Raw genomic sequence first — 26,052 nt, 5'->3', positions numbered from 1 at the left:
CTCTGTGCCTATGATGAAGGGGAGGGGAGGGAAATGGCATCCACTGGCCTTTTTGTTCCCAGAGAGGTGTCTCTGTGAATGTTACCTCTCACAGATATACTCCCAAAATAAGCAAACAGTGTCTCCCCCATGTGCCGTAGGTGATCCTCAGCTGGCACTGTCTACCCTGGGGTTGTTTGCCTGCCTTTTCTCCAGGAGTAGGGCAATGCCTTCAGGGCTCTATCCCAGCCAAGCCTGCTAACCTCTAAAACTCCAGTCTTTGAGCTCTGCTGTTTGCAAAACCTCATGAAAATCAGCCCCTTTTGTTTTCCCAGCCAGTGGCCTTGGAGCAGTATTCTCCTTGTGAGTTTCTCTGTCCATTCCTCTCTCTCTTCCTTTTTTTCACAACTGAGTCTCCCCTCCACAGCACCAGCCATCCATTTGTCTGCACTTCCTACCTTCCTAGATGTGGTCTCTTCTCTCCCTCTAGTAGTGCAGTTCTGTCAATCAGGTCAATTTCTTGTATATCCAGAATATTTTGATAGTTATCTAATTGTGTTCTAGGTCACTTTGTCACTTTCAAATGTGCTTGTTATTATTGTCATGCAAACTGAGTAGAAATCCCAGTTGTTTTGTGTTTCAGAACGAAAACCAAAGCTTACTAAAGGGCAGCAGCTTATTATAAGAGACATCATTGTTCTGATTTCAGTTTTAGAGAACTGAAAGCATGGTGTCATTTAAAAAAATAAATGGAAGTAAAATTTTTTTTAAAAATTTCCTAGGACAATAAGGTTCTAAGTATTTTTTAAATGTCTTCTGGATTGAGTAATTAATATTATTTGTGTAAAATTAAACTATCATACATATATTACAATTTTGATAAAGAATTATTAAACACAAAATAAATTTATTGAAATGCATTGCTTAATAAAAGTGGAAGGAAGCAGGGTTGAGCAACTGAATGTTGAGTTCCTTAGAATTATTGTAACTTGTGAAAAGGTCTCTTGTATCTTTGTACACACTCTAGTTAGAAGACTGCTACTTTAAGTGATTGTGCCTTCTACAGGAGATTATTACAATTACCCACCATCATTTAGGGACTAAGAGTGGGCACTCTAGAGGCATACCACATGGGCTTGAATTCCATCTCTGAGTCCCAGCTGTTTCTTTTACTAATGACATGACTTTAGGAAATCTGCTTAACTTCACTATTCCTGTTTTCTCACCTGTAAAATGAGGATAACAGTTGGCTGTTGCACAGGTAAAATGAAATAATATTTCTAACATGCATAGAATAGTGTCTGACTTATGCAGTTTAGCTGTATAGTCAATTCTAGATAATCTTTTGACTTCTATTGAGAATATTATAGATATGTCTAAAAGCATTTATCAGGCATATTTAAATAATTGGAGGATTATCTATTGATACTTTCCTTTTGTCTATCCTGGTTGATCAGATAATTTCCTCCATTTTATGTAATAAACTAGTAAAAATTTTCCCGATGCATGTATATGTCTACATACATTTTTATGCACATATATGTCTATATAAGCCTATGAATACTTAGTCTGCCTATGACAGGGAAGCAAATTATCTTTTGCCACAAGTATTTATTGAATACCTATGTAAGTGAAAGCTAAATTTGACAGATACAGAAAAGAAAAGCTGGCTCTCAAACTTGTCCTTGCAAAGGACTTATGAAAGTTATGAAGATTAATAAACCATTTTTGAAAATAATCTGTATTTTAAGAATAACTTTTTTTTTTTTTTTAATTTTTTTTTCAACGTTTTTATTTATTTTTGGGACAGAGAGAGACAGAGCATGAACGGGGGAGGGGCAGAGAGAGAGGGAGACACAGAATCGGAAACAGGCTCCAGGCTCCGAGCCATCAGCCCAGAGCCTGACGCGGGGCTCGAACTCACGGACCGCGAGATCGTGACCTGGCTGAAGTCGGACGCTTAACCAACTGCGCCACCCAGGCGCCCCAAAAAATAATCTGTATTTTAAAAAACACAACCAACAATCTCTCAGATTTGAAGAGGCACAGTAAATTCAGAGTAACCTATACAAGGAAGTAGTGTAGGTAACAAAAATTAGGAAGTTGTAGGGAGAAAAAAATAATTGTTTACACTTTAAATTTGTAGCTCAGTTAATAATTAGCATCTAATCAGAATCAATTTCAGATATTATAACCCAGGTCATAATGTCTTTAGTATTTCTAAGAATTGCTATAAAACTCATTAAGTGCAAGATGATAATCTGACTTGACTATTAGAAATTTTTGCTAGCACTCCCTGAACTCTGATAATTGTTAGGAAATGTAAGGATGTAATTATTCCAGTATATATTTCCTTTAGATATCCTGTTTAACAGAACCAGTAGTTTACCATTAAGATATTCAAATATATTTTTTATTTATATTTATGTTCATCTGCTTTCTCCCTAGTACACATTTATTGGATAGGAAAGAACTGGAAAATTGAGAACTTTGGCCTGGATATTGGTATTTTATGACACAGGACAGTTTCTCTTGAGTTTTATCATGGATTTCTACCTTTGTAGTTCTACACCCCATTTAATTCAGTAATTACGTAGGGAGTTTAAATTCCCTTCCCACCAAAGTTATGTGGCATTTGAAAAATTTTAGTTAATTAGGAATAATTTTGTTGTAAAGATTATTATACCTTTTGAAATTATTAGTACCATACATCCTGGAATACCCCAGAATCAATGGGAACCATTGTTAAAGTCATGTAAAAACATTACCTACATAAAACAGAAACCTTAGAATATCACTTTTTTTGGTGGACCTAAAAAAAAAAAAAAAAACATTTGATTTTACCTCACATGGTTATTAAGAGTCCTCAATTTATGCTTGCATATATTTTTTAATAGTTGAATGTGGAATGAATTTTAATCATGAGAACCCACTTTTGATGTTGACTTCAATGATGAGCTTTGAACTGTCTTCCTGGGGTTTAAAAAAAAAAGTCTACTAGTCTAAACTTTCAGAAAAGAAGTGGGTGTATTTTTCTACTGGTGTTTTAGGGGAAAAAATTTCTTAGTACTTACACCATTATCTAATATAGTCTTCCTGCTATTCTATCCTGTCCCAAGCTCTTTCCTTGACCATAAGAATTTCTTCCATTTAGGGATCCCCTTAGTCCTTTCTTTCAGTATACAGAACTTTTTATCCCTCCTTTATGTTTGTTGTTGGCCTTTAGCGATTCTAAATGTATTAGGCTACAGTGCTTTACTTCTATGAAGGGCCTTTTTTGTGCTCTAATGCAAACTTTCTCCGAGGCCCAGGCCCCATGAATCTGTAAATGCAAAAGGAAAGTGATTTGGAATTTCTGAAAATACTATATACTGCTTTAACTTGTGCCATTTTATGGACTTTCAACTATATGTATCACTCTAAGCCAATAGTGTTCCCCCAAAAGGTTTCTTAGAGAACCCTATAATGAATAGATGATATGTTAACTTATCAGTAAAGTTTGTATAAATGAATTTTTCTGTCGAAAAATATGAACTGTGTTTTGTAAGTAAATAAATACTCCATTTTCAGTCTTATTTACATAGTTATTTTGCTTAGCAATCCTTTATCCAGCTTCTTTGGGAATGTTATAAGGATAAGTTAAGCTCTTTCTATGAATAAATGGTTTCCTAGGCTTTTCTACTCTGCTAGTTTTACAAACTGGACCATCAACTGTTACTTCTTCTTGGGTCTTAGTGTGCTCTTAGTTATTAGTTAACACATTATTAGGTATTAACACATATAGCATATTGTTATGTTACATATTTCCCATCACTAGATTATAAACTCCTTAAAGGCAGGAGGCATGACTTGCTCAGCTCTCCATTTCCTGTGGCACCAGCTTACTGCTTTGAAAATGAGTATTACACAGTGAAATGTGTGTAGGCAGGAACTCAAAATATTATTTTTTTTTTAAAAACAGATTTGGTTCATTTGACTTGTACATCTTCTAAAACAGCAAGAGAAGATTTAGAACCAGTTGTGCAGAAATTGTTTACTCCATATACCGAAACGGAGATAGGTAAGAGTAATAATCAACAATTTATGATAGAAAGGTAACGTAAACACTTTACCCTCTTAGATATCTCATGAAGGTTTCTGCAACCTGGACTGAAATATGATGTATTCAGCAACAGTCCTTACATATTGTAGTAGCATGAACAAACATTCTCTCCCTAAAACTGGGAAAATATTCCACTCTATAATGGTAAAGGAAAAATACACGTTTCACACACAACATGTATAATTATGTGCAAAAATACACATATGTGTACATATTCACATGCATAGAAAAAAAGACTTCCTGTAAATCTCTCAGTTTCGATGGAATTATGGACAACTTTTATTTTTTTCCTTTTAATTTTCTTAATTTTATAGATATTACACATAAGAAAAAGTTATCATTTTTAAAAAGCTAATATAATATTAAAATATTAATTGACAAATGTAGAAATCCTTCCTAATAATTGTCTTTTAATGTGTAGCTTGCTACTGATGCGATAAATATTTAACTCTCAAAATATATATGCCACTATGCTATTTATTCATGGTGGAAAATGTTTTTCAACCACAAATTTTTTAACTTTTCTCCTCATAGGGTAGCTCTTATAGCTATGAATGGAGCAAATTTTGCTGTATTTTGTATGTAAATGATCAAAAAGTAGTCTGATGGATATTATTCATTTATATGAAGTGAGGGTGATTTTTATTATATAGGATTTGCATGTCTACTTGAATCATGACCAGTTTCCTTGCTGAGTCATATATCTTTATTTCCTTTGGATGTTATGTTTGTTCAGGCAACCATTTATTTACTCCCACCTGTTGTATTTTCTTTACGTTCATCTATGTGTCTTATTTGTTTTCTTAATGCAGAGATAGTACATAGAGGGGCATTTATATTTACGTCAGTAAACTCCATTTTCAGGAACTAATATCAGTATAATTAATTTCTTTTTTAGCTGCCTGAATAAAATCCTGAAATCTGAAACTTTATTTCACTTTAGTTTGGAATTTAGTTTGTTTCATATTTACATTTTATATACTGGAAAGTCTCATAAATGTTTTCATTATTGTTAAAAATTTGATTGCAAACTTATGATACATGATGATATTTCTAAACCTAATATGGAATCATGGACTAATCCTTGGCTTTAATTACTTTGCTTATAAAAACTCTGAATTTCTTCCCTCTTTCTGAAATTTTTCATAATTTTTTGTTTTAATTTCATTGTGTGGTAGTCTCAAATAATACACTAAATTTGAATCTTGTATCATTGCTCCTCACTTTTTAAAATGCATTTAATTTTCTTGTTGTTTTAACAACAAGCTGGGCAAATTACACGTTCATTACTTAGCACTCTCTAGCCATTTTAGATTTTTAAACATTAATCTTAATGGTTAAAGTGATCCCATTTTGAAATAATGTATTGTTTAGAACCTGACTGAAATTCTTTAGAAAGAACTATATGCTCAGAGGAGTCCTCAGGTGCACTGAGGCACTGAAAAGCTAGTTTTCACTGACACATAGCCCTTTTTATCATCAGGATGAGGTGGTGGTCATATTTTAATTAAAATGTCAGAACAAATACTGTTGGAGTTATTGAAAATGAATCACCAGATAAAGTGAGCACTGGGCCATGGCAGGTCAAAGAGGCAAAGTCACCTGGAGAAGAGAACTCAATTCATTTTCCTGCCTAAATGAGAAGAAACTTTATGAGCAATATCAACTTTTAGTACGTTAAAAGCACATTCTTCTCTACAGCAAAAGCACCTATTTTCACAGATTAATGACCATTATTATTAAGTTTTAATTACTTGATGTTGATATGAAGCTTTATACTTTGGAGCATTATAATTATTTTGTTTTAAAATGTGTGCCAAAGGAATAATATTACTTGAGCTAATTTTTTCTTTTTATTTGAGTTCTACTTTCTGTTTAGTGCTATACTTCATAAATCTTTCTGAAAGTCAGCCTAGTTACCCTGCAAGGAAGTTTATTTATTGTAAAAGATAATGTTCTCTTCTCAGATATAGAACTTCTTTGCTGGTGTATCTGAAAAATTCCAGTAGGGTTGTGAATGGTATTCCCTCTTTCCTTCTCTTACTTTTTACATTTAAGATATCACCTGGAGCTCTTGACATATGTTCTGTCTTAAGAAACAGTTGTACCAATACTTCCAAGAGCCCTAACCTCCCAGGCTCCTTTAATAACATTAAAGATCTCAGGGCACCTGGGTGGCTCAGTCAGTTAAGCATCTGATTTCGGCTCAGGCCATGATTTACCAGTTCGTGAGTTCAAGCCCCACATAGGGCTCTGTGTTGACAGCTCAGAGCCTGGAGCCTGCTTCGATTCTGTGTCTCCCCACTCTCTGCCCGCCCCCACTTGCACTCTGTCTCTCAAAAATAAATAAACATTAAAAAAATTAAAAAAAGAACATCAAAGATCTCTAAACCCTCCCTCCTTCCAAGTCCAAAGAAATTTCAGATGTTTTATGCTTAATGAACCTGATTGTACACGTGAGGAAATTAGGTGATCGTTCACCATTCATACCCATCTGGATTAATTCTTCCAGACTCCAGAATATTCTTCAAAGCACTGAGTGAGCAGTAGTATAACTATCCTAAATGATTTCTTATTTTACTCAGGAAATTGAGATTTCTTTATGAATTGAAGCAAGAATTTCATTAGTACTATATCTTGAAATGTGTACAATGTAGTATCATTGCTGCACCATGTTCTTTCTGTTTTTCATTTGATTGTATATGGCATGTGGAATTATCTCATCCCATCTCATTCATTTCCTACCTCAAAAAAGTAAAATTCCCCTCACAGTGTTATTTTGAGGCCCATGGCTGGTAAAGATATTAGGTAATTGTTGGACTCAGAAATCAAATACCTTGTCTTAATTCCTTTTTGTATTTGTTGTGTCCAGACTAGATCACAGCTGTAACAGTCTCCCACTCTTTTGGCCTTATGCTAGTCTGCTATGTTACTAAAATAGTCTCTTCCTAAATATGGCATGTACCTATAGGTCATGTATTGCCTTTATTTGGTATGCCATTGTTGATTTTTTTTTCTGTCTACTTTGTTCTGTACTTACCCCAGTTTAATTTGCCCAAGGTCTTATTCTAAATTACCTACTACATGTTTAGTCCTTTACACTATCTAATTGATGAAATGAGATATTACAGAAAACCAGTTCTACTCCTGGTTAGGTGATATATTCTCAGGCAAACCTCAGCAGCTTTACTATTTATTTTTGACAACTGTGTACTTCACAGCTGCATGTTATTTTTCCAGCTATCTCTCTGCCTTCTAGCTGACCTCAAAGAAAGATGAAGCAATTATATGTCTTTTTGAGGGTTTTAAGGTCAAAGCCTGATAACTCCCTTTTATCTAGAGCATTTATCTTCAGCCTATGTCAACTTTTCATCTTCCTCATGGTTCCTTCTCAGTGCTTCAATCCCTGTGAAATTTTTTTCCTATAATCTATTGGAGTATTCATTTTTCCCAGCTTCTATTGGGTGAAAGCCCTCCTTTGAGCTGGAACTTTCACAGAATACAAGATAAATTCTCTTTATGTATGCTTAGAAATGGACTAGGCAATATTAAAGGAATTCCAGACTTTAGCCCACTTTTCTGCAATGCTCATGGAGTCTGGTGTCACAGATCACGGGCAGTACGTTTAATTATCTTCCTGTAAGATTTAGTGAAACTAAACTTAACCAATAAATTTATTAAGAGCCATATGGTTTTAGCTGTGAAATATGAATTCCTTATATTCCTTTATTTTGTCAGTAAATAGGTTTCACCACCTATCATATGTTTACATGAAGTTAGCGATACCTTTGACTCATAGATCTTAGCATTAGGAAGGGGCATTGTAAGGGATCACTTCTTCCATTCAGAGTTTCTTCATCCTATCACACTAATAATAATGGATTATTCAAAATGAACTAGAAAAATAACATAGTATTTTTTAAATTTTTTTAACATTTATTCATTTTTGAGAGAGAGACACAGTGTGAGTGGGGGAGGGGCAGAGAGAGGGAGGCACAGAATCTGAAGCAGGCTCCAGGCTCTGAGCTGACAGCACAGAGCCTGACGTGGGGCATGAACCCACAAACCATGAGATCATGACCTGAGCTGAAGTCAGATGCTCAACCGACTGAGCCACTCAGGCACCCCTTATAACTGGTATTTTTGTAGTAGAGATATTTTAATTTTTTTTACATTTATCTATTTATTTTTGAGAGACAGAGATAGCACAAACAGGGGATGGGCAGAGAGAGAAGGAGACACAGTATCTGAAGCAGGCTCCAGGCTCCAAGCTGTCAGCACAGAGCCCACCGCAGGGCTTGAACTCACAACCTGAGATCATGACCTGAGCCGAAGTCGGCTGCTCAACCAACTGAGCCACCCAGGCGCCCCTGTAGTAGAGATATTTTAAATTAAATATAACAAAATCCTGTTTATCCTGAATTGGGGAATTGGGCATTCTTGTTAACTGAATACTACAATTAGCTGTGAATTTCTCTACATTGATTTCCAGTTTAACAATAAGAGGTAATTAACTAGTTATACCTTTAATATTTTCTTTATGATTCACAAGGTGCCCCATGGTCTTGGGTAATCTTTATATACACCTAAGGTTGAACCTTTTAATAAGCACATCATATTTTGATTATACCTGAAAGCAGGATTAAAATCAATTTAACAATTGTTCATTGAGTGTCTGTTATGTGCTAGGCTCTGTATTAGGGAATATAAAAAATCAGGAGCCTAAGGACTAAGTCTACTTTACCTGTGTATTTCTAGCTGCTAGCCTAATGCCTAACACACATAATAGATGCTTGCTGTTAAATGAGAGAATGTGTGCTAAAAACAACTTGAAGTCTCACATCTTTATCTTTGTTCCAATTTAATATATATGCTGCTGAAGCAAGCACTCGCAACCTTATTTTTATTTTTTGCCTGTTGCCATTGCTTTTATAATCCAGTAGGACAAAGCATCAGTGTTTTAGGATATCAATGTTTTAATCCCATATACACTATTTTTAATAGTGGCTTTATTAAGATATAATTATGAATTTATTGAGATATAATCTTCATACTATACAGTTCACACACGTAAAGTGTAAAATTCAATGGTTTTTAATATGTTCATCATCAAATTGTTCACACATCACCACAATTTCAGAATATTTCCATCACCTAAAATAGAACCTCACACCCATTAGCAGTAATCCCTCACTTACTCGAATTCCCCCAGCCCTAAGTAACCACTAATCTACTTTCTGTCTCTATAGACTTGTCTCTTCTGGATATCTCATAATCCTGTATATATCATTGATTTGATGTATTTAATTTTCAAGTTGGTTTGTTTATGAGAAACATAAAAAAAATATGTTATCTTCTTCATTGACATAATTTAAGGATGAATGTGATCAGGAGCACTATGATACTGCTGAGAAGAAATAATAGAAATTGAAGAGAATACAATTGGTGTTATATCTAAGTAACATACTAGTAATCTTATTTGAGGTTGAAAAGCCATCATTGCTTGAAATATACACATGTATTAGAGTATGTGGATACAGATTTACTATTTTTTTTTACATACAGAGCTCTGATTTACTACACTATACAGTCATGGCTTTGTTAGTAATTGGCTACATAGTGTATTAAATGACAGGCTTATTGTGCTTTAGATGTGACTAAAATTTATGTCTACATTTAGAAAATGAAGAAGATGAGAAACCAAGACTTTTGTGGGCCCTTTACTTCAATATGAGAGATTCTTCAGATGTCAGCAGGAACTCTTATAATGATTTACCATCCAACATTTATGTCTGCTCTGGCCCAGACTGTGGTTTAGGAAATGATAATGCGGTCAAACAGGTAAGGCTGTTGGTGTTTCTCAGTTTTGTGTTAAAAACTTGGTGTGGTAGGGACAGTAAGTTGTTTTTTCCTCTGGGATGTGGGAAAAAAGACTATAAAAGCATCTCTGTCATTTAATACTACCTCTGTAATTTGCCCCTAAACTTTTTCCTATGAATGACAAAGTTTCTTTAAATATACTTGAAATATAGTATCCAATATTTTCACATTCTTGACTACAATAATGAATTGCAAGAAAGAATTTAGGAGTTCCATTGTGGGAATAAGGATGGAAGATGTTAGAAATACAGATTCTGAAAAATGAATTTATAATGCCAGTTTTCCAAAGAAACTTTGCTTCTAATTTAAACTGTTGGCCTCTTATTATTTTGAAATACATGAACCGTTTTTCTTTATTAACTTCTGAGTCATTTCAAAAGGAGTATAACTAAGTCAGTAAGTAATTGCATACAAAATGTAATTTTTAAATGGTCTTAACCCATTTTTTTTAATTTTGGAAAAGATCATGTAACTTAGTTTCTCACAGTTAACATGATTCCTTTAATGTTTTGACACAAGCTGGTGTTCCAAAAGCTACTGTCATAGCTGCTGAGGAATATGCTAAATCAAGGTGGAATTTTGTGACAGCACTTCTGGGCAAGGCTATGAACTGGTATAGCGCAGGCTGAGAAAAGCTGCCAAAAATGAACTATGATTCCATTCAGATGAAGATCTATGTGCATATATAAATACATTTCTCTGCACTTGACAGGAAAAGAACAGAAAATATATTTTTTGAGGCACAAGTCTAAACTTTTCACAGGTATAGTTGGCATATCTATTGAATCAATAAATGGATAATTTAACATTGTTTTAAGACCACAGATAGAAGTTTCAATCCTACTAGTGGCAGGGATCTCGTAGGAGCAAATGGCTTCATTGTCCCTTTAATTTTTAGTCACAATGGCAAGGCCATGACCCCATGCATCTGTAGTTTTTGCCACATTCTTTGTTTCTCATCTTCAGAGTCAAATGGTGATCCTGGATATTCCTATTCAGCCAGTGATATCAAAAGTGGGAAGTTCTCTATCATTCATTCTATTAGTTTAATAGGAATCCAAGATGGTTCCAGTTCTGCATTTATGGCCTAAAATGACCAAGGCATTTTTGCTTTGATGTTCCAATTTTTTCTGAGCAGAAATTGCCAACATGTTTTCAGCCAGATAGCTTAGGTCATTTTTATTACTGAGTGAACTTTAATGTTTTTTTAGCCAAAATGGAAGGCATTTTACATAAGGGCTTATTATACAAGTGCTAATGTGATCTGAACTATCAGCTAAAAGATTATAATTAAAGAATAATTTTGTTATGAAGTAACTTGCTTCCTCAGAAGATACACTTCAATGTTATCATAATAAAAAACAATAATAATGCTACTTCTGGTACTAATTATATGCTATTAAATATGAATAGTTCTAATTGTTATATAGCTTTAACCTCACATCACTTTGGGGAGAAGTAATACCTACTTTAAAGGGCATCAGTAATAATATTTATAAATAGCTAGTGTGTTCAGATAAACTTTTCTAATTCCAGTATTTTATCATATGTTTAACCCACTCACTAATTGATTACTTTTGTTTTCTAAATTATCTATAAAAGCTCTTAGAACATCACCTAAGGCTTTAGGCTATATAGCAAACATAAGCACCGGCAGATTCCCTTTTTTACAAGTAAAATGCTTTATTTTACCTGTTAGCAAGTTTGCATCTGCTTTTCTTATTTGTAAATGTATAGATGTTGAATAGCATAGTCTTATCTCCCTTGTGTTCATATGGAACTATTTATGATTTGAAAACATACTAAAAATATAAAGTGATCTCTGTTTAATACAAGTTAAAGTGTGCAAGAGCACACCAAGACATTCTCTATTATCACCACAATGATGCTAGCCCAAGTGATAATTGTGATTCTTTATGTGAAAGAAAGAATCTGGTTTTTCTTATAGTTTGTTACTTCAATTTTTTTTTTTCTGAAAATGACATATGATATCTCTTTTCTTAATACAAGTAGTATCTCATTTATCCACACATACTGATGAGCAGACTGGTCTATTGTACTCTACTCCCAAGATCATTGATAGCTCTCCTCCTTCAGGAACCCCCATCCCCTAGGAAGTGCCACTACCATGAGAACAACAATAATTATATAGTACTGTATACTTTGTATTATATTTCAAGTGTAAAATGGTTTAAATTAGCTGATGTGGGCAGCCTAAAACCACCATTTAGAATGTTGTCTTTATGGCATATTAGCAATTTGTTTATGACTTTTGGTACAGAATTTGTAAGTTGAAGTTTATAGTTTTATAGATCATATGGCCTATCAAGTTGCTCACATATTGCATTATCCTTCACTTTCTCATGCCATTGAGGGAGAGGGCGATTTTAGGTGTCACATTTTGTAAAGCCACCATTCATTGAGCATTTTCTGTGTACCATCATATATATATTATTTCATTTGGTCCTCACAACCATATGAGTATCTGTGACATGCCATTTTACAGATGAGGAAACCAAGACCCAACAGGGGCTAAATAACTTGTCCAAAGATCACATAGCTGGTAAATTTGAGCCAAAACTTAAACTCATGTCTGTTGGACCCCATTGCTTGTACATTCATCTAGTGTGCTGTGCTACTTTCATCTTGTTAATGTGGATACATTATTCTAAATACATTAAACTGCTAGATTGACATTTTTTTATGTTTTGTGTAGATGTGTGTTAAATAAACATAGGAATGTCTTCAATAACTCAGTGTGTCCTTTCTATACTTCCCAGTATAAAGAAGCCAAGTCATCACATAATTATGCCTTTTTAATGTCTTTAGCCACCTGAAACTACCTTTTAAGCTAACTTTTGGCTTAAAAAGGGCAAGAAGGATTTAAAAGCTAACAATTCACTATGAATTAGCCTCTTTATGACAACTCTCACAATCGAGGCTTAGTTAGCAAATAAAATGCAGCAGACCAAGAAGCATTAGATAGACCTTCCAGAACATGGCAGTTGACCCTAAGAGGTTCCAGCAATTAGAGGAAAGACTGTAAGGGCTGGAGGCTGGCCGTAGTAAATTGGCATTAGTGAGGGCCAGTGGCAGATGGGCTGATGGTGAGAGTTGCACCAGCAGGTAGAAAACAAATAAGGGTGGTGCCTGCGATTGGTTGGCGATTCTAGGAGACAGAATGTGACAAGGATATATGGAAAGAGAGGGTGGGATCCAGCCACAGGGCCTGAGGTCCAGGGGAAAATGTATCCTATAGGGAGGTAACAAAAGGGAGACAAGGTGTGAGAGAGATACAGAGGAACTGGAGTAGAAGTAAAGTAGTAGTATTAAGTATTATTATATTCAACATTTCTACAATATACAGTTTTTAAAATTTTTCAGTTTGTTAAAAAATGTATATTGGGATTCTATTCCACACCAGGAATAGTTGAATGAAACCCAGTCCTTTTCATCCCTGGAGGAATCACTGTCTACTAAGGAGAAGAACATGTAAACAAATGACAGTGCAGTGCAGTATATGCAATAATAGAATAATGTCAAAGTTCAAAAATAAAACAGAGGAGCCATGAGCTCTATTTAGGAGTCAAGGAACTTTACATAGAGAGATATAAAAGATGAGTAGCAATTCCCCATACAAATGGAAGATAATTGAAACATTCCAACATCTACACCAATCCAGGATATAAACATCATGGTGTGTTTAAGACAGCACCCATAGATAGGTATTAGTGAAGCAAAAGGTCTGAAAGGTGAAAATGAGATGAAATAAATGATTAGGCCAGAGAAGTAGGCCTATAGAGTTTTGTATGCCATAACAAGGATCTTGGATTTTTATCTTGTTAGAAATGTGGAGTCATTGAAATGTTTTATGCCAGAAAATGGCATAAACAGAATTTCATTTCCATAGACCCTTCTGAAGGCAGCATAGAGATGGATTACCTGAGGGAACCCTCAAGGCAAGGTGACCAGTCCGGTTCTGAGATATTGCTATTGTCTAGTGGAAAGATAATGTATGCCTGGGCTATGGCTAGAGGGAAGGAAAAAATGGAGTCAAGAAGTAGGAGAGAAGATTGTCATGACTTGGTCATTGATTGCATGCAGAGAGTGAAAGGAAGTGAGGGGGAGAGAGAAGTTCTATAGAAAGACAAGGTTGAGATAAAAGACAAAAAGACGATTAGAGGAACTGAATTGTGAAATGGAAGCTCTGACTGACCTCAGTCCTCCTACTTCTAGGTGCTAAGTGTCTCCAGCAAACATTATGGTAAGTTCCTGGAGTAGGGAATGAAGCAGGCATATCAAATATTTCATTTCAAAATAGTCATAGTAAAATGGCATATCCAAAAATAATACCCTTGAACTATACTCAAGAAAGAAAGAAACTGTTTTTCTCTCCATCTCTTCTTTCAAGTTCACATCAAAGCTCAAAAGTTTCTATTTACTGTCCTTCCACCCATTCGCAAGGAATGTCAATTTTAATTACCTAATGCAGGAGTCTACGAACTGTAGATAGCCAGATGGTAAATAGTTTAGATTTTGCAACCCCTGTCATCCCTTTGGCATCTACTCAACCCTGCCATTGCAGTGCAAAAACAGCTATAGAAAATAGATAAATGAATGAGAGTGGCTGTGTTCCAATAAAACTTTATTTACAAAAAAAAAAAAAAAAAAACAGGCTGGATTTGACCTGTGGGCCATAGTTGTCAACTTCTGGCCTAATGAATGACTTTGTGTGCATGTCAGGAAGAAGGATTGAAGCAGTTCAGAAAGACATTGTGGCCTTTATTTTTTTTTTTTTTTAATTTTTTTTTTCAACGTTTATTTATTTTTGGGACAGAGAGAGACAGAGCATGAACGGGGGAGGGGCAGAGAGAGAGGGAGACACAGAATCGGAAACAGGCTCCAGGCTCTGAGCCATCAGCCCAGAGCCCGACGCGGGGCTCGAACTCACGGACCGCGAGATCGTGACCTGGCTGAAGTCGGACGCTTAACCGACTGCGCCACCCAGGTGCCCCCGACATTGTGGCCTTTAAAACAAGCATATATCTTAAAACCATTTAATGGGTTTTGTTTACCAATAGGATAGAGTGCAAGCTCCCTAGTATCGCAGGGACCCTGATCTACCAATGAGCTGTATTCATCTAAACAAAAGAGCTATTCATGTTTTCTGCCCATTTCTTCACTGGATTATTTGTTTTTCGGGTGTGGAGTTTGGCGAGTTCTTTATAGATTTTGGATACTAGCCCTTTGTTTGATATGTCATTTGCAAATATCTTTTCCCATTCCGTTGGTTGCCTTTTAGTTTTGTTGATTGTTTCCTTTGCAGTGCAGAAGCTTTTTATCTTCATGAGGTCCCAATAGTTCATTCTTTATGCTAAGTGAAATAGTTCATACAGAGAAAGACAGATACCATATGTTTTCACTCTTATGTGGATCCTGAGAAACTTAACAGAAGACCATGGGGAAGGGGAAGAAAAAAAAAAGTTAGAGAGGGAGGGAGCCAAACCATAAGAGACTCTTAAAAACTGAGAATAAACTGAGGGTTGATGGGTGGTGGGAGGGAGGGGAGGGTGGGTAGTGGGCATTGAGGAGGGCACCCGTTGGGAGGAGCACTGGGTGTTGTATGGAAACCAACTTGACAATAAATTTCATATTTAAAAAAAGGTGTATTCATCTAAATAAAAGTAGGGATATGTTTAGAATAGAATAGCAGTGTTTCTTGTCACATTTACTTTCACGTGTGTATGTATTTGTCGTTAATTAAGATCACATTCACTTTCTTACTCTCTTACCCTGCCAGACTAAGCTCAGCTTAAATCTTGACATTTTAACTTAGTTATTATTAATAACAGTGATAACAGCTACCATATGTAGAGACTTAGTTAGTCTCGGCCATTTTACAGACAAGGAAAGCAAGGCTCAGGAGTTAACTAAGCATTCCCCCAAATTGCATTGCTGCTAAGTGGCAGAGACAGCATTTGCACATGGCTATCTATTCAGAGACCATGATCTTGAACACTGTGTTATACTCCTTCAAGCCTGGGGGAAGGTCAATTATTCCAGAAAAGCAAATACTTGAGCAAATAATGAAGATTTTTCTTGATTTTAAAAGTGATTCATTAAAATTATATGCTAAATTTGTACAGCTATCAAAAATAGGCTTTATTGGGAAATTACATAAAGAATATTAAGGGAAATTGAATTTGTACTGACATGAAGAATGAATGTCCTTAAATTCTCAGCTATCTAACACTTGATAATCTTTTTTTTAATTCTTTAAATTTTTTTTAATTTTTTTGAAATTTATGGTCAAATTGGTTTCCATACAACACCGAGTACTCATCCCAACAGGTGCCCTCCTCAATGCCCACTACCCACCCTCCCCTCCCTCCCACCCCCCATCAACCCTCAGTTTATTCTCAGTTTTTAAGAGTCTCTTATGGTTTGGCTCCCTCCCTCTCTGGCCTTTTTTTTTTTTCCATCCCCTCCCCCATGGTCTTCTGTTAAGTTTCTCAGGATCCACATAAGAGTGAAAACATATGGTATCTGTCTTTCTCTGTATGACTTATTTCAGTTAGCATCACACTCTCCAGTTCCATCCATGTTGCTACAAAAGGCCATATTTCATGCTTTCTCATTGCCAAGTAGTATTCCATTGTGTATATAAACCACAATTTCTTTATCCATTCTTCACTTGATGGACATTTAGGCTCTTTCCATAGTTTGGCTATTGTTGAAAGAGCTGCTATAAACATTGGGGTACAAGTGCCCCTATGCATCAGCACTCCTGTATCCCTTGGGTAAATTCCTAGAAGTGCTATTGCTGGGCCATAGGGTACATCTATTTTTAATTTTTTGGGGAACCCCCGCACTGTTTTCCAGAGTGGCTGCACCAGTTTGCATTCCCACCAATAGTGTAAGAGGGTTCCTGTTTCTCCACATCCTCTCCAGCATCTATAGTCTCCTGATTTGTTCATTTTAGCCACTCTGACTGGCGTGAGGTGGTATCTGATTCTGGTTTTGATTTGTATTTCCTTGATGAGGAGTAACGGACATTGAGCATCTTTTCATGTGCCTGTTGGCCATCTGGATGTCTTCTTTAGAGAAGTGTCTATTCATGTTTTCTGCCCATTTCTTCACTGGATTATTTGTTTTTCGGGTGTGGAGTTTGGTGAGTTCTTTATAGATTTTGGATACTAGCCCTTTGTCTGATATGTCATTTGCAAATATCTTTTCCCATTCCGTTGGTTGCCTTTTAGTTTTGTTGATTGTTTCCTTTGCAGTGCAGAAGCTTTTTATCTTCATGAGGTCCCAGTAGTTCATTTTTGCTTTTAATTCCCTTGCTTTGGGGATGTGTCAAGTAAATAATTGCTGCAGCTGAGGTCAGAGAGGTTTTTTCCTTCTTTCTCCTCTAGGGTTTTGATGGTTTCCTGTCTCACATTCAGGTGCTTCATCCATTTTGAGTTTATTTTTGTGAATGGTGTAAGAAAGTGGTCTAGTTTCATCCTTCTGCATGTTGCTGTCCAGTTCTCCCAGCACCAATTGTTGAAGAGACTGTCTTTTTTCCAGTGGATATTCTTTCCTGCTTTGTGAAAGATTTGTTGGCCATATTTTTGTGGGCCCAATTTGGAGTCTCTATTCTATTCCATTGGTCAATGTGTCTGTTTTTGTGACAATACCATTCTGCCTTGATTATTACAGCTTTGTAGTAGAGGCTAAGGTCTGGGATTGTGATGTCTCCGGCTTTGGTCTTCTTCTTCAATATTACTTTGGCTATTCGGGGCCTTTTGTGGTTCCATACAAATTTTAGGATTGCTTATTCTAGCTTCAAGAAGAATGCTCGTGCAATTTTGATTGGGATTGCACTGAATGTGTAGATAACTTTGGGTAGTATTGACATTTTCACAATATTCTTCCAATCCATGAGCAGGGAATGTCTCTCCATTTCTTTATATCTTCTTCAATTTCCTTCATAAACTTTCTATAGTTTTCAGCATACAGATCTTTTACAACTTTGGTTAGGTTTATTCCTAGGTATTTTATGCTTATTGGTGCAATTGTGAATGGGATCAGTTTCTTTATTTGTCTTTCTGTTGCTTCATTATTAGTGTAATGCAACTGATTTCTGTACATTGATTTTGTATCCTACGACTTTGCTGAATTCATGTATCAGTTCTAGCAGACTTTTGGTGCAGTCTGTTGGGTTTTCCATGTAAAATATCATGTCATCTGCAAAAAGTGAAAACTTGACTTCACCTTTGCCAATTTTGATGGCTTTGATTTCCTTTTGTTGTGCGATTGCTGATGCTAGAACTTCCAACACTATGTTAAACCATAGCGGTGAGAGTGGACATCCTGTCGTGTTCCTGATCTCAGGGTGAAAGCTCTCAGTTTCTACCCATTGAGTACGATATTAGCTGTGGGATTTTCATAAATGGCTTTTATGATGTTTAAGTATGTTCCTTCTATCCCAACTTTCTTGAGGGATTTTATTAAGAAAGGATGCTGAATTTTGTCAAATGCTTTTTCTGCATCGATTGACAGGATCATATGGTTCTTATCTTTTCTTTTATTAATGTGATGTATCACGTTGATTGATTTGTGAATTTTGAACCATCCCTGCAGCCCAGGAATGAATCCCATTGTTCATGGTGAATAATTCTTTTTATATGCTGTTGCATTCTATATACTAGTATCTTATTGAGAATTTTTGCATCCATATTCATCAGGGATATTGGCCTGTAGTTATGATTTTTTATTGCTGGGTCTCTGTCTGGTTTAGGAATGAAAGTAATGCTGGATTCATAGAATGAGTCTGGAAGTTTTCCTTCCCTTTCTGTTGTTTGGAACAGCTTCAGAAGGATAGGTATTATCTCTGCTTTAAATGTCTGGTAGAATTCCCCTGGGAAGCCATCTGATCCTGGAGTCTTATTTGTTGGGAGATTTTTGATGACTGATTCAATTTCTTCGCTGGTTATGGGTCTGTTCAAGTTTTGTATTTCTTCCTGCTTGAGTTTTGGAAGTTTGTGGGTGCCTAGGAATTTGTCCATTTCTTCCAGGTTGTGCAGTTTGTTGGCATATAATTTTTCCTAGTATTTCCTGATAATTGCTTGTATTTCTGAGGGATTGGTTGTAATAATTCCATTTTCATTCATGATTTTATCCTTTTGGGTCATCTCCCTTTTCTTTTTGTGAAGCCTGGCTAGAGGTTTATCAATTTTGTTTATTTTTTCAAAAAAACAACTCTTGGTTTCATTGATCTGCTCTACATTATTTCTCTTCTTTTGCTGGGTTTGGGGTGTCTTTGCTGTTCTGCTTCTATTTCCTTTAGGTGTGCTGTAAAGTTTTTATTTGAGTTTTTTCTTGATTCTTGAGATAGGCCTGGATTGCAATGTATTTTCCTCTCAGGACTGCCTTCACTGCATCCCAAAGCTTTTGGATTGTTGTATTTTCATTTTCATTTTTTTGCATGTATTTTTTTTAATATCTTCTCTAATTGCCTGGTTGACCCATTATTCATTAGTAGGGTGTTCTTTAACCTCCATGCTTTTGGAGGTTTTCCAGACTTTTTCCTGTGGTTGATTTCAAGTTTCATAGCATTGTGGTCTGAAAGTGTGCACGGTATGATCTCAATTCTTGTATACTTATGAAGGGCTGTTTTGTGACCCAGTATGTGATCTATCTTGGAGAACGTTCCAATATGTACTCGAGAAGAAAGTATATTCTGTTGCTTTGAAATGCAGAGTTCTAAATACATCTGTCAAGTCCATCTGATCCAGTGTATCATTCAGGGCCCTTGTTTCTTTATTGACCCTGTGTCTAGATGATCTATCCATTGCTGCAAGTGGGGTATTAAAGTCCCCTGCAATTACCACAGTCTTATCAATAACGTTGCTTATGTTTGTAATTAATTATTTTATATATTTGGGGGCTCCCATGTTCGGTGCCTAGACATTCATAATTGCTAGCTCTTTCTGATGGATAGACCCTGTAATTATTTTGTAATGCCTTTTTTCATCTCTTGTTGCAGCCTTTAATTTAAAGTCTAGTTTGTTTGATATAAATATGGCTGCTCCAGCTTTCTTTTGACTTCCAGTAGCATGATAGATAGTTCTCCATCCCCTGACTTTCAATCTGAAGGTGTCCTCAGGTCTAAAATGAGTCTCTTGTAGACAGCAAATAGATGGGTCTTGTTTTTGTTTGTTTGTTTTTGTTTTTTTTTTTTTCCATTCTGATACCCTATGTCTTTTGTTTGGAGCATTTAGTCCATTTATATTCAGTGTTATTACTGAAAGATATGGGTTTAGAATCATTGTGATGTCTGTAGCTTTCATGCTTGTAGTGATGTATCTGGTACTTTGTGGTCCTTGCAACATTTCACCCACAGAATCCCCCTTAGCATCCCTTGTGGGGCTGGTTTAATGGTGATGAATTCCTTCGGTTTTTGTTTGTTTGGGAAGACCTTTATCTCTCCTTATATTCTGAATGGCAGACTTGCTGGAAAGGGTTCTTGGCTGCATATTTTTTTCTGTTCATCACATTGAAGGTTTCCTGACATTCCTTTCTGGCCTGTCAAGTTTCAGTAGATAGATCTGCCACTACTCTTATGGGTTTACTTTTGTAAGTTAGAGCGTGTTTCTCCCTAGCTGCTTTCAGAATTTTCTCTTTATCCTTGTATTTTGCCAGTTTCACTATGATATGTCACGCAGAAGATCGATTCAAGTTATGTCTGAAGGGTGTTCTCTGTGCCTCTTGGATTTCAATGCCTTTTTCCTTCCCCAGATAAGGGAAGTTCTCAGCTCTGATTTGTTCAAGTACACCTTCAGCCCCTTTCTCTCTCTCTTCCTCTTCTGGAATTCCTATTATATGGATATTGTTGCGCTTGATTACATCACTTAGTTCTCTAATTCTCCCCCTCATACTCCTGGATTTTTTTTTTCTCTCTTTCTCAGCTTCCTCTTTGTCCATAATTTTATCTTCTAATTCACCTATTCTCTCCTCTGCCTCTTCAATCCGTGCTGTGGTCACCTCCATTTTATTTTGCACCTCACTTATAGCATTTTTTAGCTCCTTATGACTATTTCTTAGTCCCTTGATCTCTGTAGCAATAGATTCTCTGCTGTCCTCTATGCTTTTTTCAAGCCCAGCCATTAATTTTATGACTATTATTCTAAATTCTTGCTCCGTTGTATTGTTTAAATCGTTTTTGATCAATTCATTAGCTGTTGCTACTTCCTGGAGTTTCTTTTGAGGAGTATTCTTCCGCTTTGTCATTTTGGGTAGTCTCTGAGGTGGCTCCAAACTGCAGGGAACTTCCCCTGTGCTGTCCAGAGTAACTTGTGTTGGTGGGCGAGGCCACAGTCATACCTGATGTCTGTCTCCAGCCCACCACTGGGGCCACAGTCAGACTGGTGTGTACCTTATCTTCCCCTCTCCCAGGAGCAGGACTCACTGTGGAATGGTGTGGCCCCTTTCTGGGCTACTTGCACCCTGCCAAGCTTGTGGTGCTGCTTTGATAGGATCTGGCATATTAGCTGGGGTGGATCTGCAAGGTGCACAGGGGAGGGAGGGGTAGGTTAGCTCACTTTGCCTGTGGTGGTCTCCTTTTGGAGGGGCCCTGCAGCACTGGGAGGGAGGCAGGCCCCTGGGAGGGATGGATCCACTGAAGCACAGTGTTGGATATTTGCGAGGTGCAAGCAAGTTCGGTGATGGGAACTGGTTCCCTTTGGAATTTTGGCTGGGGGGATGAACACTTGATAATCTGGTCAAGTACTGATAATACATGAAGGGTGGTCCTGAATGCTTGCATAGAATTGGAGAAAAGTCATGAAATTCTGACAGTGGATTTTTAAAAAATAGTGTATACTTGATAAAGTTTTGTAACAAAGTAATTTTCAAGGGTGATACCTTCATTTTTAAAATAATTTCAGAAAGTCATATACATTTTAAGCTGATGACCAAAAAGTATCATGTCCTTTCTTCCCTGTCCAGGCTGAAACACTTTTCCAGCAAATCTGCCCCAACGAAGACTTCTGTCCACCCCCACCAAATCCTGAAGACATTGTCATTGATGGGGACAGTTTACAATCAGAGGCTTCGGAATCTAGTTTCATACCAGAAGCGAACTCAGAGACTCCCAAGGAAAGCAGAAGTCTGGGAAACCCAGAGCTGTCCTCTCAATAATGGGTATACACCGAACTATACACGCACTTTGAAAATTCCTCCTGGCCTCAGAGTCTTCTTCATGGAAGAAATGTTTGAAAAATGTTAGAAAACAGCAGCCAGTTGACATACATTATTACCAAGAGAACAGGGCATAGAAATCCAAAAGGGGATTTTCCTGAAAGAGGACATTGCAAGAGCACAAAATACTTGTAAACCACATTGGCTTGCCTACTTTAAGATAATACACCTGTGGAATTAGGAGATGAATATAAATGGATTGATTCCCAGGAATATAGCTGTGGATATGAAAGTGATCCTATGCATTGTTAATAATTCTGTGGTATTAGGAAAGCTTTTGCTTATCACTTTGGATCTTTGATTGAAATCCACATCTTCAGAATCCAGTCATGTATTTCCTGTGATTATTTTAATTCTATTTTCTTTATGGATATAAGCATGATGGCACCAATGATAAAAGCACATGTAAATGTAATTGAGGAGAGCTAAAATATCCTGATCTAGGCAGGAGCCTATGTTCGGAATAGAGGTTTGGCTTGTTTTCTATCTTGAGAATTATTGAAAACGCCAATATTAAGGTATACATTTTTACAAACAAATCATGAGTCCATGTACTCAACATTTTTTAATGTTAGTAGTGCTATTTGTATGTGAATCATTTGCACACTAGGAAAGCTTATAGGACTGAAGGAATGGAAGGAAAGATTTGGATATGCTCATCAGTATGTGGAAATTCTGTCTAGTCAAGTAATTAGAACCTAATTGTATATGGACCCAGTTTAGTCCTAGCTATACTACTGATGAGATTAGACAAATTGTTTATTTTGTCTAAAAATAGGGCTCACTTTCTCCATATGTAAGATAGAAATAGTAACACTCTCCCTACCTTAGGAGGATGATTTTGAAGATAAATGCAGTGCAAACCTTAAAATGATTTTTGGGGGGTTGGGGGGAATGTTGTTTTCCCCTTGACTTGAAGGTGAATATCAAAAATCTCATGCAGCAAATTGTTTGCTGTCAACTCCCCCAACACAGTAGTTCACAGTGTTTTTATTGCATTAAGCTTTTAAAATAAAACTATTTCCTAAATTAGTATTTTATAGTCTATAGGCCATAAAACATAGTAACATGGAATTTTGGTTTTGAATCTTAATAAGGCAAAGCACTGTATAAATTATTCATATTCCTTTTCTGGTAGGTAAACCTAAAACCACTAAAGACTCTCAATACAATATGACAATTGGTAAACCCTAATATACACTTAACATAAAAATGTTAGGGTTGTACATAGCCAGCAAACCTAGTTACAGTGACCATGACAATTTAAAATTTTTCCAGGTGCCAAGCTCTGATGATTTGCTTTATTTGAGCAATAGTTTAGACTTAATTTGTTTCAATAATTAAATACATAAAATGTTTATTGTGCATTCTGGCCTATATTGCCAATCAGAGAGCCATAGCTATAGTAGAAATCATGTAGTTCTTACTTCAGTTGCAGTGGGGCTATAAGCTCTTCAGGTCACAGACTCCTAAGAAATGGAAAGAACCAAGGAATGTAGCCCTTGCCTCACCTTTCCAATCCCCTGTAGATACAACGGAATCCAGGTGAAAGGAAAACCTTCCCAGCCTCTCAGGCTGCTCTTAACTGCTCTGCCCATTGTACAGCCCATCTCCTATCTCTTTGGACCCTTCTGTGTCTCTCTTCCCCTTTTATATTATCATACAAATCAGGGATAGTGGAATCACATTATAATATATTTTGTTAATAGATTCAGATCTTAAATCATGTTTCCCAAAACCCAACTTATGCCATGGTCTAAATGCACAATACATACCTAGAAGCACCAGGTATTGGCCCTGCCCCTCAATACCAGCAATATGAAAGGTCCCACTGTATAAAAGTATTGAGTCTGAATACAATGGCACCAATTAAAGTACTGTACTTTGTTACAGTCTAAGAGTTAAGGCCTCTTGAATACAGCATACATATTTATGTAAACAATCAGAGTAGGCTCAGAATAATAACTAGAAAATTACAATAGCTTTACTGCAGCTATCTATATGTAGACAAGGAGATATTTTGTGGTCTCATGGCCCAACCCATATTGTACCCTATTTTATCCACTAGCCATCCCCATAATCTCTTCCAGGTTATTTATTAAATACTATTGAAATATTTAAAAGTTCCTAAATATGATTAGTGGTGACTAAAATATTACACAACCGTTTAAAACATTTTGATAGAGAATCTTAAATATTTCCTGTTGCCTCAGAATGTAATAGAAATTATTCTAAGAGCTTTCTTTTCAGCTGTCTTAAGTACTGCAAATAAATTTTTTTATAGTTTTAAAACAGAAAAAACTTTTTGGTTTTGTTGTAAAATCATAAGCCTGAAGTTATATAAATAAAGTTAACATGTTATATGCAATGCAGAAGTTTCAGTAGCTAATTTAAAATGTTGAACATTATTGTCAAAGAATTTTGATTCATATGTTTAAAATGTTTAGTTATGCATGCTTTTTTAACCAAACATGATAATACCACTCAGCTTAGTGATCTATATGAAAGCCAATTACCCTGTGTTGCTACTGTGTCTTTGTCTAGTTGGTATGCCTATCCAGAAAAGCAGATAGGTAGGTAGGTAGGTAGATAGGTAGATAGATACTATAAATTTAGGTATTTTCTATAGGAAAACTGAATTACAATTTTTCCCATCTCCAGTGATACTTAGTTGCCTGTAGTAAAATGGCCACGTTAATAGTTAACTTCTAGAATGGTAGTTTCTGAGATTGGCAGCCTTTTATGTAAAATAATGACCATGCTAATGATTAACTTCTGTCACAGCTGTACTTCCCAAAGGCAGCCCTTTGTCTAAAGTCCTAAAGGTCTCAAAAAATTTTGTTGAAATTTGATTGCTAAGTAGTATTGATCCTTCAAAGCAATAATTAAATAATTTTCTTACAAGTAAGTTATTTACTGCTATTGGTATTGAGTGATCTATCTCTACTCCTGGGTAATTTTCTTATATGCACTTCAAAAGCATAAATATGATTATTCATAATTTTCACACAGTAACAGTAAGTTTTCAGAGGAAGTAAAATCTGTTTTGATGCCTTTCAGGCATGGTTTCCTAGTTTTCAACATTAAAATTTTGCATGTATGCCAAGAAATTAAAGATTGTCTTGGAACTGATTTCTTGGTATCAGTCTACTATTTAAGCAATTAATTATCCAGCTGTATACTTGGTTTTGTTTCTAAGCACTTGAGAAAGGCAATCAAATGATACATGGGTTGATTTACTTAGCAAACTTTTCTAGATGCCAGCATCAGACCTCATTCTGTTTGAAATCAGTGCTCTGAGGCATGAACTAAGGTTTTATAGTACATTGATTGCCTACAAACTGTTTTCACATCTCACTTAGTATATAAGAATATGAATTGTTTCTTATATTTACTTGGTGAATGAGAACATGAAATGTTTTTCTCTGTGGTGGCTGAATCCCTAACAACTTACTGAAATAGATAAGAGACTGCTGATGTTCTTCTTACAGAAATCATTCAGTGAACTATGATTTGCTCTTGAATCAAATAATTAAAGCAAAGTGACATTTTCTGTCAATTCCAGGTATTTTCCTAAAGCGTGTTAGATAGAATGCATTCAAAAGATAACAGGAGTCTTTCAAAGCTGACAATTTATCTGTGAGATGATTCATAAATTTAAGAAAAATAAGGTTAATTTAATTTTTAAACAAGTAGCCATATTATCCTTCAAGCATCTTGGAGCTCATACAATATTCACACTTTTTTTTTTAAACAAGTGATTTGATGTTTGAATTCACCTCTTTAATGGTGGAATTTTTAAAACATTCGTTAAGTGGTTTAACACTTAGCATCCCACATCACATTTT

The 26,052-nt window shown here is 35.9% G+C and overlaps 1 protein-coding gene across 2 annotated transcripts in view; it reads left to right on the top strand.

Moving 5' to 3' along the window:
- Positions 1-25,336, top strand: part of CHM (CHM Rab escort protein) — a 236,020-nt gene extending 210,684 nt beyond the window's left edge. For both annotated transcript variants that reach the window (XM_045472794.1, XM_045472793.1), the window contains 3 exons: positions 3,941-4,039; positions 9,762-9,922; positions 21,953-25,336. In XM_045472794.1, the coding sequence (XP_045328750.1) occupies positions 3,941-4,039; positions 9,762-9,922; positions 21,953-22,144 (452 nt within the window). In that variant the 3' untranslated portion in view covers positions 22,145-25,336. The remainder of the gene's footprint in view (positions 1-3,940; positions 4,040-9,761; positions 9,923-21,952) is intronic.
- The last annotated feature ends 716 nt before the right edge of the window (positions 25,337-26,052 follow it).

Source organism: Leopardus geoffroyi, chromosome X (genome assembly GCF_018350155.1).
Source record: "Leopardus geoffroyi isolate Oge1 chromosome X, O.geoffroyi_Oge1_pat1.0, whole genome shotgun sequence".
In the NCBI taxonomy this organism is placed as follows: domain Eukaryota; kingdom Metazoa; phylum Chordata; class Mammalia; order Carnivora; family Felidae; genus Leopardus; species Leopardus geoffroyi.
Note: the sequence above shows the minus strand (reverse complement) of the source record. Positions and strands in the feature narration are given on the sequence as shown.